This window comes from Sorghum bicolor, chromosome 1, assembly GCF_000003195.3.
Source record: "Sorghum bicolor cultivar BTx623 chromosome 1, Sorghum_bicolor_NCBIv3, whole genome shotgun sequence".
Taxonomy (NCBI): Eukaryota; Viridiplantae; Streptophyta; class Magnoliopsida; order Poales; family Poaceae; genus Sorghum; species Sorghum bicolor.
Window position 1 is genome coordinate 25762022 of NC_012870.2, and position 15814 is coordinate 25777835.

Genomic DNA, 15814 nt, shown 5'->3' on the forward strand with positions numbered 1-15814 from the left:
TATAACAATTGTGGAGAGAGATGCATGCATGCATGGCGGTTGTGGAGTATACATACGTGATCTCGGTGTTCTCGGTGTAGAGATGGCCTGAGTTCTCGGTGCTGGCCGCGGTGGCGGCGGCGCTGGCGGCGGAGGCGACAGCGGCGGCGCTGGAGACGGCGGCGGCGGCGCTGGAGATGAGGTCGCGGTAGACGAACGGCCGGCGGCGCTGGAAACTGCTCTGCTCGACGAAGACGAAGACGATGCTTCAGATCTAGGGCGCCTGTGCGCTTATATAGGGACGGACCCTTTAGCACCGGTCCGTGGCTGGAACCGGTGCTAAAGGGTCTTTAACACCGGCTGGTGCTACGAGCCGGTGTTAAAGGGTCACCCTTTAACACCGGCTCGTAACACTAGCCGGTGTTAAAGACCCTTTAGCACTGATTCCAGCCAAGGACCGGTGCTAAAGGGTCTTAGGCGGGCTCGAGCGGGGTCATGAAATTTTCAGAACCCTTCAGCACCGGTTCCAACCATGGGCGGGTGCTAAAGGGCCTGTTTTTTAGTTTAGGGTTTTTAAAGTGTTTATATACACACTTTACATTATAAATTGTATAGTAAATTAAATATTTTGCATAATATTTTTTAAAGAGTAACATGTATTGTAATTTTTTTAATGCATACATGAAATTTTTTAACCTTAAATATCTTACTGTATTTTTTTAATTTGCAATAATTTTGTAAGTAATGTTTAGTATTTTGTTAATGCAAAAATATATTATTCTAATAAATTAACAAAAACTATATCCAATCAACTGGAAATCTTTTTTCACATCATATTGACGTTAAACTTTTTATTTTTATCATTTATTACTCCGAATGCTACTAGGGTACAGTTTTCATAAAATAAAAAATCTATTTATCATATAAAAATGTATATCTTGATGAATACACCCTTTGACCGAACCCTAGATGGTCCCAAATGAAAAAGTGGTGAATACAAAGTTTATTACACTCATCAAGTTCTATATTTGGTCTAATGGTCAACTTTTTATTTGGAAAAGTTTGAACCACTCAATTTTGAATTTTGAAAGAATTCATAGCCACGCATCGGTTTCTGAACCCTAGACGGTCTCGAATGGAAAAGTCATCAAAATCTACATTTAATATATAGACCATTTTTTCATTTGACAAAGTTTTCGGAAGGTGTAGTTGAAATTCCATAATTGACACATTTTTTCATATAGTTTGTGTGAGATTCAATATTTGGTGGGTATTATTAACTTAAACTTTCTCAAATAGAAAAATTGTGTATATAAAAAGTTTAGATCTTGATGATATCTAATAACTTGGTATTCAAATTTTTTTCATTTTAAGTAATTTAGTTTGTCATTTGACCAAGTTTGACCAAAACACGTCTTGGATTTTAAAGAAATGTGCTTAGGATTGGCTCAAATTTATCCAAATGGAAAAATGGACAATATATCAAATGTAGATCTTGATGATCTCTAACAACTTTGTATTCAAATTTTTTTAATTTGAAGTCATCAAATGGGTCATTTGACCATGTTTGACCAAAGTCAAAGCATTGGTTTTTACAAAAACACCCTTTGACCGAACCTTAGATGGTCCCAAATGGAAAAAGTCATGAATACAAAGTTTGTTACACTCATCAAGTTCTACATTTGGTCTAATGGTCAACTTTTCATTTGGAAATATTTGAACCACTCAATTTTGAATTTTGAAAGAATTCATAGCCACGCATCGGTTTCGGAACCCTAGATGGTCTCGAATGGAAAAGTCATGAATACCTATATTGTTCCACTCATTAAAATCTACATTTAATATATAGACCATTTTTGCATTTGACAAAGTTTTCGGAAGGTGTAGTTGAAAATCCACAATTGACACATAGAGTTTCATATAGTTTGTGTGATATTCAATATTTGGTGGGTATTGTTAACTTAAACTTTCTCAAATGGAAAAATTGTGTATATAAAAAGTTTAGATCTTGATGATATGTAACAACTTTGTATTCAATTTTTTTTAATTTGAAGTCATCAAATAGGTCATTAACCTTGTTTGACCAAAGTCAAAGCATTGGTTTTTACAAAAATACCCTTTGACCGAACCCTAGATGGTCCCAAATGGAAAAGTCATGAATACAAAGTTTGTTACACTCATCAAAATTCACAATTCTCAAATATAGTTTCATACAATTCTCAGAATTCGTACATTTTACAACACATAATATTAAACATGACTTTATGTTAAGCTGACACAACAGTGAACTTCTTGACGTATGACCCTTGGTTATGATCCTGCCGTAACCATGGAGTATCCTCATTGTTTAACAGAATGCTTGGGTCTTTGTTGACTATGAAGGGCGAATTCGATCATCCCTTTCGTAATCGCCTAACATGTCTGACTTGTCCTCAATTCCGACAATGTTTCTTTTCCCAGAAAGAACAATGTGGCGCTTTGGCTCATTGACGATTGAGTGGTCATCATTTTTTCCTCTCTTTGGTTTCGTAGACATATCTTTCACATAGAACACCTGACTCACGTCTTGAAATGACCTAGATTTTTCCACAAAGGGGAAAATCCACAGATTTGAAATATAATGTGATAATTCAGAAATTGAGCCATCACATTATCGTATATCAGCTGTTATCATAGTCATACATCGTGAAAAACAATATTACAACTCATTTACTTTAAAACTCTTGATTAACAAGCCTATTACATCATTTTTCTAGCGGAAACACACACGGATTTTTATCAGAGTCGATGTGACGCGTCAGTGGTGAAGGCTCCTCCTTCACGGGCAATCTTCAGAGTCGGCGTGGTTTATCAGCGGGCGTAGCCTTCGTCTTTGAACCAAACTTGAGCGCAGGAACGAGACCACCTAATCCTCCTATTCTCCGTAGTTATCGTCATAGACCACGTTCAAAACCTATTAAATAATTTTCAGTATGATTTGTACTGGCCACTGGCTCCCACCCTATACTTTTGCATAGCTTTGTGGTAGGTGGAAATGCAAAAGGGTATATCAAAAGGACTATATATATGGCTGTAGTTTTTCCTATGCAAGTTCATCAATATTTAATAATAACAAATCATCAAGTTTTATTCCATCTCATCCACACATCCATTCGTCCATCCCATCACACACATCTCACCACACTCTCAATCTCTAGGCGGCAAGTACGACTCCCGCTCGTGCCTTGCCTCAACAGCCAACGTCGGATCTAACACAAACCTAGGGGAAGGTAGAAAGGACTCCTCTCACTAGTCAAGCGAAGCGGAACATAGGAAAGGTCCATAGCCGAGAAGACGGCATATGTATCGATCGATCAACCAAACTCTGCAGAGGTTTACACTAACCACAAGATCACCATCATCGACGAACCGGCTCGTCTAGGCTGATACCGGGCTGCCTTCCAACTAAATACGATGCCACCCTACCACTCAGGACTGGGGCCACACCGGAGTACCACCGGCATGCTGAGACTGTGAGGCGAAGTACCGGGCCCCCAAAGGTCACTACGCTGTCTTAGGAGGGTGTGGGTCCTCATGCCCGTACCTCCCTACACTATCCGCTATCAACCTAGTAGTAGTGGCACCGCACTAGCTGGTCGTACATCCGTCCCGTTCCATGGCTAAGGCGAGTGGCGTGTAAGGCTTCCTACAAACCGGTTCTCAGAACATCTCAGTCCTTAGGGTAACCGAACAGGACATCTTCACGAGGGGCCAACCGATGCCCCGCTCGACGGGACACCCGGCTACCCCGTGCTAAACAGCACCTCCCATCCCGGTGCTTCGTCGCACAAAGACACTCCACTCCGGGACCTCTCCCTGTCATATGTACCCGCCACAGGTATCTCTCATGGAGAACGCCCAGGTAGCGTCCCCTGGCAAGACTTGTCCCAAGACTCGTTGTAAATCCTGCTCGGTCGACTCGACCCTCACTACACACCCAAGACACACGCCAAGATCTCGCCAAATCCATTATCCATTCCTTATCCAGTTATCGGCACCACGTGCCTTATCCACTCACATCCAATCCTCCACAATGCATCACATCACAGATATAATGCGGTATGCAAGCGTCTAACCTAACAGCGGGTGTGCGAGGGTTATAGGTTGCAACAGGGCAATGGCTCACAAGCATTTCTACCATGCAACCTATCTCAATTCATTTGCATAAAAGTAAAGCACTAGCATCTACATTATTGCATGTCTAATAGGATTCTACGAGGTTGGGTGGGACGTGGCACCTGTTGAGTGACATTTCCAAGATCCTCAGTCCACTTGTAGTTGTACTCATCCAAGATCCTCCTTTTCGCATGTCCTTCCTTTAACTGGTCCCGGTCCGACCAGTGCTAAACCCGAAGCAACTACCTCGTAAGCGACAAACAAGGCAAAACAATCAGACCACTAGACCTAGAAAGACTGCAAAAAGAGGCAACAAAACACTGAAGAACAACTACACTAAAAGAGCACCGAAAGGATAACGGCTTAGCCCTCTCGGCGGATGTCCGATCCCTGGGCTAGAAGAAATAGGAATGGTTGTTCACCAAGTACAAGTCAGAGTCTTAGCCTAGCCGGTACTTCCCGGATCAACTGAGTCAACCTGTACGGCTTTAATAAATGGCTTAGACTCTAACTCATTCTAAGCAAACACCACAGCTTACGGTCTTTCGATCCAAGTGTCATAGAGATCGACAGGAATCGAAAAGACTATGAGCACGAGAAGTTCCGGTCTCAATCCATACGCCATTGTAGTTGGCGAGAGCCAAGAGAGGGTGGAACAAGGAGAAAAGAAAAGGGGAGTGGTCTAGTCCTTCCAATCCACTCGCCATGGTAAGAGACTAGGAATTAGAAAGGGTGACGCACAAAGAACACGAGTGCTCGAGCTACTTATAGGGTACCACGACCTAGGTACACTGAATGCACTAAGACATTCCTAGGGTTCTTAGCAGTGCGGTTGTCACCGCGAGAACCAAAGAAATGCTACGGTCGACAAGAACCACACACAAACCGCAAGTACCACAACTTGACAACGATGACAAATTGGAGTCGCACATTTCCATAGCATCAAGAGAAGATACATATACAGATAGACCGGCACGAAGGCACGGCACAGGCATAGAATAGATAGATCATGTATCGACAAGTATGCACAAAGATAGATGATAACAAGGTAAAGGTTTTTGTCGATAGAGATTCAAAAGGTTCGACCTTGCAGTTGAGGGGCTTCGGGGCAGAGGTGCTTGACGCGGTGGCGAACGCGCGTTCCCGGCCACGGCGGAGTCCGTGCGTGTCGAGACGGGTGCTCGAGCTTGGCGCAGTCGACTTCGCGACGAGGTGGTGAGCACGGCATCATGGACGACGTTGGGGTGGTCCTCTGCTCGCGGTGCTGTGCTCGAAGGCGAGGATAGGGCCGCGGTCACCGGGGTTCGGCCGAGGCTCGGCAAGGGGCGAGGACGTCGCTGTTCCGGGCAGCGGGCTCGACGTCGCCGGGCGAGGCCGTGGGGCAGTGAGGACGGCACCGCAGCTGACCCCTGCATGGTGACGATGCTTGACGCAGAGGAAGGGGCGCGGCCGAGGCGTCGAGGATGGCCGTGGCAAGGACGCAGACGAAGCTCGGCGCGGCGCGGCGGCTCCTGGTCGGTGCGGAAGGATCGACGCAGAGGAGGGAGCTCGTGGCCTGAAGCAGGGGGCGCGACGAGGAGCTCCGTCGAGGTCGCGGTCGACGTTGTTGCTGCTCGGCGTCGCGGGGTCGGGGCACATCGTCGTGGGCGTCGGTTGTGGAGGAGCTCGGCGCAGCAACCCCCTCGTAGAGGCCGGCCCCAGTTTGTTGTAGACGGAGGCGCTTGGCGCGGTGGTCGACGGTGACGAGCTCGTCGCGGAGGGCTCGACGCCGAGGAGAGAGGCGACGCGGAGGAGGCTCGGTACGGCGGGCAGCATCAGGGCGAGGCCGGTGGTGGCGTGGCTCGGACGCGGGGACAGGCGAGATGACGAGGATGGCGGCACCGATGGGGAATCGGGCAAGGGTAGCGGCGGCTCCCGTTTTATAGCGCGCGCGAGGGCTAGGGTTCTAGGCAGTCTTGGCGTCCGTGCCGTTGATGTGACGGCCGGGACACGCGGCGGCCGATGCGGGGTCGAGGGCACAGACGTCGAGGCAGGGGTGCGGGTACGGCTCTGCCCACCCTGGGCAGCGGCGGCGGCGGCCTGGGAGAGCTGGGCGCGGGCGCGCGTGGCAGGCTTAGGGCTAGGGGGCGCGCAGGGAGCTGGGCCATGCAGGCCGTGCGTCTGGGCCAGCGGCGCTGCTGGGCCGAGGTGAGGCGCTGCGCGTGCACGCCTGGGAGGGGAGACAGGGGGAGCGAGCGGCTGGGCCTCGGGCCGGGGTGAGGCAGGCCAGAAGGAGAGGGGAAGAAGGTTGGCCGGGCCTGGTGCGCGGGATGGGCTAATGAGAAAGGGGGAGAGGAAGATTGGTGGGCGCCTGCTAGGCCGAGAGGGAGAGAAGGAAAAAGAGTTGGAGCCCAAAAGAAGAAGATTTCCTATTTGCTAAAATGATTGGGAGAGAAAGGAGAAAGAAATTCTTCTCCTTGCGAGCTAATGAGATTTGGGAAGAGACTCGAAAAGAGATTGAGATTAGATCAAAGAGGGAGGAGGTTTGAGAAGGGGACTTCGAGGAGAGTTCGAAAAGAATCCAAAGGAGCTTGAGACGTACTCCAACGAAAAAGATTGAGAAAGGATTCGCTTCGCCTTTTGAGATAGGCTCAATGGAGATTCGGGAAGACTTTGCTACGGATTTGTGCACTCCAAAAGAAACTCAAAACCCTAAACAAGACCCAACTCAAGACGACTCACGAATAGAAGCACTTGCCTACAAACAAATCTATATGTATGCCATGATTTGTTAGCGGGTTAGGATCGAGTTAGACCTGAAAACTATATGGTTCACACGATTACAGAAAACAAATTTAAAAAGCTCGTATTTTTGGTTTACGTAAAAATCTGGGATGTTACAGTCCACCCTCCTTACAGGAATCTCGTCCCCGAGATTTAGGCGTTGCTTGGTCGGTGAAGAGGCGAGGGCACTCTTCCAAAACTTTTCTTACTTCTGAGTTGTTTCACTTTCAGTATGATCGCTCCACAAACCTTTTCCAAAATGGGAGTGAGTCATGTTCCGAGTGTATCCAAGGCTTAGTCGCGGGTGTTAGGTATCCAAATTCTTACACCGAGGCGATGGGTATCCAAGAATCGCACTGGGTTTATGAACATCTTGCTCTCGAAGTTGAGACTATTGTTAGTTGGCCTAGATCATCATGCTCAAACCTTCTTGTTCGCTTGCTTGATACTCTTCCAGGGTGTGGCATCCGGTCAACAAAGGGTAAGGCAGGCTCAGGGTAGCTAGGGTTGTTGGCTTTCACAGCTGTTTTTCATTCATCACTTTTTGCAAAAAGCTTTTGAATGGAATGTTTTTCGGAAAAACAGGTTTCATAAATGGAGTGAAAGTGGTTTTACAAAGTCAAAGGGGTTTTTAAAGAGAGCTCAAACTGAAAAGAGCTTTTGAAAATGGTTGAAATCAACGCAAATTTTGAAAACCAAAATTTATTTATTTATTTATTATTATTATTATAAGATTTTTGATGTAAAAGATTTCAAATCAAGAGACTTTGAAACCCTTTTAGTTTTCTAAATGAGGTGTTGCTCTCTTTTATTTGAATTAAACAAACTAGTTTTGAAATGATTAGAAATCATTTCTCTCTTTTGAAAGATAAAGCTTTAATGACAATAGCATTTTCTTTTAAAACTTGTAAGTTCATTTTGTTTTTGCTAAATTTTTGGAAGGTCGCAGACAAAAATCTTTTCGCAATGGTTTTTGTTTAATAAATCACTGGAAATTCTTTTTTCTTTTAAGGCAAGGTTGAATTTTAAAAGGAATTTGGCTCTTGAGATAAAATCAAAGACCTTTAAAACGAAACTGAGCCAAAGTTCTTTGGTTTGAAATCCACTTTGTTGATGAAAAAGCAAAACTTTTATTTTATTATATATATATATTTTGGAAGAGGTTTTGTCACACCTTTTGCAAGATGATTTGTTTTTAAATTGTTTCATAAGTAGCTTTTGAATAAAATTGAGTTGAGAAAGGAGTTAAAATTGCTTTCTTTGTGAAAAGGAAGGATATTCAGAGAGTTTTGAAACACTTTTCCTTTTGAAACCAAGATGTTTTGTAAAAGAGGGAAACTTTTTCAACCAAAAGGAGAGAAACTTTTTTCAACAAAAGGGCAATTTTTAAGACAAGTTTAGTTGGAAGCCGAAAATAGTTTTGAAATAGATGGGCAAGACATGATGCATCAGCTTTACACCCTTTTTCGGCTCTGTTAGCCAGGGTCACCTATCTAGTTTCTGGACGGTCTTAGGTTTAGCCGACTAGGTTGGACGGGATCCAGAGTCTTACTCGCATAAAACAGGTCTATAGCTTACACTCAGACAATAAGAAGCAGAAGAAACACAACAACATAAAATCCAAGCACTCAAACAGCATTACAACTCCTAATGCATAGTGTTGACTTGAGGTGACTCACAGACCTTTATAGTCTCACACGACTATCGATCTAGAGTGGGCGGGTATGGGAAAAGATTCCAATGGTCAACTTTTCAAAACAGGGAGGTCAGTTAGCAGCAAAATTCAAGGCAGAGGGGGAACAAGCGTTAGCATCTATAACTCTACAAAAGATAGAATGTTTGGCTTCTAAACTAGTGTTTGGTATTAATGGTCTCATCCTGGGGTCAAGTATGGCTCTGATACCAACTGAAACGACCTAGATTTTTCCACAAAGGGGAAAATCCACAGATTCGAAATATAATGTGATAATTCAGAAATTGAGCCATCACATTATCGTATATCAGCTGTTATCATAGTCATACATCGTGAAAAACAAGATTACAAATCATTTACTTTACAACTCTTGATTAACAAGCCTATTACATCGTTTTTCTAGCGGAAACACACATGCATTTTTATTAGAGTCGATGTGACGCGTCAGTGGTGAAGGCTCCTCCTTCACGGGCAATCTTCAGAGTCGGCGTAGTTTATCAGCGGGCGTAGCCTTCATCTTTGAACCAATCTTGAGCGCAGGAACGAGACCACCTAATCCTCCTATTCTCCGTAGTTATCGTCATAGACCACGTTCAAAACCTACTAAACAATTTTCAGTACGATTTGTACTGGCCACTGGCTCCCACCCTATGCTTTTGCATAGCTTTGTGGTAGGTGGAAATGCAAAACGGTATATCAAAAGGACTATATATATGGTTGTAGTTTTTCCTATGCAAGTTCATCAATATTTAATAATAACAAATCATCAAGTTTTATTCCATCTCATCCACACATCCATCCGTCCATCCCATCACACACATCTCACCACACTCTCACTCTCTAGGCGGCAAGTACGACTCCCGCTCGTGCCTTGCCTCAACGGCCAACGCCGGATCCAACACAAACCTAGGGGAAGATAGAAAGGACTCCTCTCACTAGTCAAGCGAAGCGGAACATAGTAAAGGTCCATAGCCGAGAAGACGGCATATGTATCGATCGATCAACCAAACTCTGCAGAGGTTTACTCTAACCACAAGATCACCATCATCGACGAACCGGCTCGTCTAGGCTGATACCGGGCTCCCATTCAACTAAATATGATGCCACCCTACCACTCAGGACTGGGGCCACACTGGAGTACCACCGGCATGCTGAGACTGTGGGGCGAAGTACCGGGCCCCCAAAGGTCACTACGCTGTCTTAGGAGGGTGTGGGTCCTCATGCCCATACCTCCCTACACTATCCGCTATCAACCTAGTAGTAGTGGCACCGCACTAGCTGGTCGTACATCCGTCCCGTTCCATGGCTAAGGCGAGTGGCGTGTAAGGCTTCCTACAAACCGGTTCTCAGAACATCTCAGTCCTTAGGGTAACCGAACAGGACATCTTCACGAGGGGCCAACCGATGCCCCGCTCGACGGGACACTTGGCTACCCCGTGCTAAACAGCACCTCCCATCCCGGTGCTTCGTCCCACAAAGACACTCCACTCCGGGACCTCTCCCTATCACATGTACCCGCCACAGGTATCTCTCATGGAGAACGCCCAGGTAGCGTCCCCTGGCAAGACTTGTCCCAAGACTCATCGTAAATCCTGCTCGGTCGACTCGACCCTCACTACACACCCAAGACACACGCCAAGATCTCCCCAAATCCATTATCCATTCCTTATCCAGTTATCGGCACCACGTGCCTTATCCACACACATTCAATCCTCCACAATGCATCACATCACAAATATAATGCGTAGTAGAAGCAGTAGCAAGTGGTATGTGTTGGGTATTCTTAACATCATTACCAAAAGTAGACTAAGTTCTAAATCTAGCAACGGTGCCAAAAATGCCAAACCTATCCCTCACACCACTTAAGCCAAGTTGTCATCCCCAGCATGATATGAGAGACGCGGTATTGAAATATGCAATTGCTCTTCTAAATAAATAATGAATGAGATCTGCAAGCGCACAGATTAATACCGATGTAGCATTTTAACCGGGAAGTATTCCAGGTATCGTTATTTATATTTTTACCACTGGGAAGGGATTAGAAATCATCACTAATGATTACAGAATAGAATATGAGATTGAGCATCTATCATTGCATGTATAATTGAGAACATTATATCTAACTCTTCATACAGGGATAAGTGTCACATAAAAGATATATAAAATAATAATAGTGACAAGGATAACTAATCTGATCTAGCCACATAATAAATATGATAAGCACCTCAATTAGATACTCTAGAAAGTCATTAGCATGGTATTAGAACGAACTACAAGAATATTCCCTAAGTTATTCTTAACTATATAGTCTAGCATTATCATAATTAGTGCAAGCATACTTAGCAATCATTGCAAGACAAGACTACGCCCATGCATAGTGATATTAGCAAGGAATATGAGAAACATAGCAATCACTCCCCTGTAATAATGTTGCTCTGCCAGCCCAATACACGAGAGGGGGACTATATAAGAATCAATGAAGCTGTCACTATCACGAACTACCCCACGATCTGGCATATTGGGTACAATCGCAGATAAATACGGTATAAGCACCACGCCTACACAATATCTATCATTTACCCATGGATCCGATGGATAAACGCTATACGATCCTAAGCATGTATATAGATCGTATCTAACTAAGCCAAGTACATAACTATGATAACCTAAGAACAATATAATCTTGAATATAAGCAAGTAGAGCAAAGTCATAAGCAATATATTGAAGTAGAACAAAGTCATATTCATAATATTGAAGAACAAAGATAATTAGAAAGCAATTAGAAGCACAATTAGAGAATTACCAAGAATCCTCCTAACAGATCCGGAAACCAATCGAAGATTGACTCCTTCTAGTTCTAATCCTATGTAGCTATGCTAATCTAGATATCTAATTGATGTGGTGGCTCTAATCTTGATCAGAGGCTTCTTCTCCCTTGATGGAACAATGAATTAGGGTTGAGAGGCTCTCTCCTCTAGGGGCCAGGGGGTCTGGTTTTATAGTCCCTCCAAGTGAATATGGGCCCTTGGATCAAACCGACATAGATTGTATGGTTTAGATTCATCCTTTAGGTCGGTGGAGATCTCCCGCAAAGCAGAGTCCTGATTGGACACAGGGGCAGGGCGGGCGCCCAGTAGGACAGGGCGGGCGCCCTGTCTCTGGCCCCGTTTCGCCTCCGCTTCGGTCTCGTGGCTTCTGGAGTCTTCTAGATGTAAGATAATTGCGCAGCACGTTAATATCTTTACGTAATCCTGACATGTGGACCTTTCTTCCATATTTCCTGATAACCCCCTGCAGAAATAGACAAACACCAAAACTCGTGGAATTCTGTCAGATAAAACCCTAAGTCTAGATCTTGATTTCATTTGGATCCTTTTCTTTATTTATTTGATAATTAAATTTGATACTTAAGGACCGTCAACAAACTCCCCCAAGCTTACCTCTTACTCGTCCCTGAGCAAGGATAGACTCAGCTATGGATCATAAGTAGTTGCAATATCTTTTAAAAAAATTTGACGGTTCACATGCTTTTAAATAAGATCTCATCTCTGAGTTAGAGTAAACTGTCAAGACTTAAAACTTACTTATTTTACCTTCACCATGGGACTTGTAACTGTCACTTCTGTCTTGAGTGGTTAAAAGATAGAACAGTCTAGTCAAGTGCCATGTCTCTTATTCTTGATCAGCTATAGCTCTGGGGTTTTTGCAGATTTTTAAATAAAACTCAGAGTTTCCTTGTATGATTCTCTCAGGTCTCTCTTTTGTGGTATTTTTGGATCCTTACCAAGGCAGTGATGGTATATGCCTTCTCTCAAGATATGTAGTATTTGTGGTATAAAGCATAATGACATTGCCTTCTCTCTCATCCTACTCTAATAAGGCTTTAATATCTGGAGCTCATAGGTGGGAGATAAAGTATACATACTTACAAGACATTTATTGCATAGTCAAACCATGGATCCAAAGTAACAAATCAATAAGCCAAATCAAGATGTGCATGTGTGGCGAATGAATGGTGTATGGTGATGATGGTGAAAACAATGGTGAAAACAATGGTGGTGGAAGTCTAATTCTACTTTTGCTCTTTTGAGGGGATACATACCTTCCTTGCTTTTTGAAACTTTATGAGGAGAATGAGATGCTCTATATTTTTCTTTTCTCTCAGGTGGGTATCTTGTACCCCTAATTCTACTGTCGGACACTTGTCCATTTTTACCTCTCGTCTCACTTTTCTTTTCTTTCGAGGTTCCGAGCACTTGCTCCTTTTTATTTACTCGTATATTTTTTTTATTATTATTAGAGCACTCATCTCTTGAGATAATATAGCAAGTGGTAGTAACAAGATAACTTGAGCATTTATTTCACAAGGGGAAAACAGAAATATTTTTGGCTATTCTTTCCCGGATTAGGAGTAGAATATTTTTAGGTGGTTCTGGAGATAGAAATGAATGGATATATGTGGATGGTACTTCCGGAGTAGAAGTAGCATATATGAGTGAACGTGCAAGTGAAATCTTGATTTAACCACATGACAAGCTCCTAAGGGTCTACACAGCTTGACCACACTCAATGCTCATAAGCAGTAAATAATAAATGTGTGGCTCAAAGTCTAACAAGCATGTATATATGGCTGTGGTAGGAATTTAAACTCTCATCATACAGGAACTCATCATGCAACATTTTAAAGATTTTCAAAGATAAAATTCTCCAGAATTCTAGCATCTCTAGGAACAGATAAACAGCAGCTCAACCTTCCCATATCATATCCGTTAACAACTTAGACTTCAGATCAAGTTTTCATCCCACAAGTTTAGGTCTAGAGCAAGCTTTAAATTATAACAGTTATATCTAAACTTGAGAGAGAACTTAAAATTTGCAAATTAGGCAGAGCAACTATTTATCATATCCATGCTTAAGTTTTATTTAGATACAGATTAGCATAGCCACTTTATTTATTTATTAAACACACTAAGCAAAAGATATATATATAAGCATAAAATCTTTATTTGGTTTTTCCATAGTTTATGTGTATTTTAATATTCTAAAATAATATAAGTATAAAGATAGATAGAAATACTTATCGTGATAAATGGGGGTGCTCTCCCCCAAGCTGAATTTTGACGTAATTTCTCTTGGTGTAGCTGGCAGGTGGTAGAGGTGTATTTGAAAGTCAGCAGCATTCTGACAGCGATTAGAATGTCCTCCGTCTGCCAGTCTTCTTGATTCTTAAATTTCTGTGGAGCTCAAATAGACAACAAAGCTTGTGGAACTGATTAAGTGTTAGCATAAATATCTAGCCTTTATTATGTTGAGACTCCTTAATAAATGTTACTCCCTGTTTTTATATTTTTGTTTTATAAAGCAGAAAAATATTTATTTTATTTTTATGCCACCACAGTGAATGTACTTATGGGTTTTATGCCACTCGTCTACTCACATGGGGCTTATAGTTTTTAACATTTTTATTTTCTTTTTAAGATAGTGTGAATATGATTAACTAAGTAAACTATTTGAAATAACTGAAAGGGAAAGGGTAACTACCAAGTTTACCTCTTGGCAAAGCGTTCGGTGTTTTTAAGTCCTCCGAACAGGACTCTCCAATTTCTTAATCGTCCTGAGGTTCGTTGGGTGGCGTAGTCGGTACTTCCGGCAGCGCCTCCTCTTCTTGTATAGTTATCTTCATTTTCCATACTTGACTCGGTGCTTCAATCTCCTCTGGATAATTCTGTTTAAATTCAACGTCTTCTGACCTTACAACTTCTCCTTCATAGTCTGCCCATCCGTCCTTGATGATCTGCCTCCTCTGGTTGCGGTTGCGTCTCTTTCTGACCTGCTTAGATTCTTCAACGATATAGTCAGGGTCAGTAAAATAACGGCGTACCTTCTCTGAGGGGAAGTGCATATGGACTTCTCCGGTTCCAATGTAGATAATTGCTTTAACGGTGCTGAGGAACGGTCTTCCAAGGATGATGGGTGGATCATACTCGTCTTCTCCCATGTCAACAACTTGAAAGTCTGTGTAGACAAAGTGATCGTCTATTTTGACTGGGACATCAGATACTATTCCTTGAACTTCTCGAAATGTCTGATCTGCCATCTGGAGCTGAATGTATGTTGGTCTTAGTGGCATGGCCCCGAACAAGAGCCGATAGGTGACTGCGGCCATTATGTTGACGCCTGATCCGGTGTCGCAAATTGTCTTGTAGAAGTTATATCCATTTATGGAGCAGTAGATGCTTGGCATTCCTGGGTCGTCCTTCTTGGTCAAAAACGGTGACTTAAGTTGGTGATCTTGGCCTCCATGGGCTACAGTGACCATCTTAGCTGACTCGGTCCACACTTGCTTGTTCCTGTTTCTCCTGTTGGTCCTCTCCCTTGATTCACGTCTGGATTGATCTTGAATTTGTGTAGTCTTGTTCTTGAAGAAAAATGTCTCCTTCTTCCCTTTGACGTAGAAACTGATCTTGGCAGCACTGGCGTAGATGATAGCTCTCGTGGTGTTCAGAAATGGCCTCCCTAGGATGATAGGTGTTCTCTCATCATTTCCGGTCTCTACCACTACGAAGTCTGCTGGGGCATACAAGGTACCAACTTGGATACAAAGGTTCCTTACTATTCCTTTTGGGAAAGTTATCGTCTGATCTGCAAACTGCAAACACATGGTTGTCTCTAGTAAAGGATATGTAAAGAATTTTTCATAGAGTACCCTGGGTATAATGTTGACACTGGAGCCAAAGTCACAGAGTGCTTCTGGGAAGTCCACCATGCCGATGGAGATCGGGATGACGGGGCGTCCTGGATCGCCTCTCTTGACCGGCAGAAGGTCAGTAGAAAATTCATTGACGGGGTTACTCCAATTACCTGCATCAAACACGTCTACAAGATTTGCAGATTCTAATCCTTCCGGTTGTGATGGTATACCGGGGTTAGTAGTAGGAACAGCAGCAGCTATTTGATTTAACTGAGATTCAATCATTTTATTAAAGCGAATTTGATTCTTGATGGCAGTAGAGAAATTATCCATTCTATTATTTATATTTTCTAGCATTTTATCATTAGATGCCAATTTCTTAGATAGGTTATCCATTAGCTTTCCTTGATTAGATACTAACTCTCTCAAAGGTGGAAAATTATTGTTGTAAGAATTGTTACCTTGATAATTACCTGAGTAGTTAGGCCTCTGTTGATTCCAACCTTGATTTTGTTGAGGACGGTTGTAGTAG

General features: G+C 43.1%; 1 protein-coding gene across 1 annotated transcript; it reads right to left on the reverse strand.

The window, feature by feature from the left end:
• Nucleotides 5362-5949, reverse strand: LOC110431726 (translation initiation factor IF-2-like). The gene has a single exon (XM_021451172.1). The coding sequence runs from the start codon at nt 5947-5949 to the stop codon at nt 5362-5364; it is 588 nt and encodes a 195-aa protein (XP_021306847.1).

What these genes read in the sequence shown, in the direction of transcription:
- LOC110431726 (XM_021451172.1), bottom strand. Translation starts at nt 5,949, where the DNA reads ATGCTGCCCGCCGTACCGAGCCTCCTCCGCGTCGCCTCTCTCCTCGGC.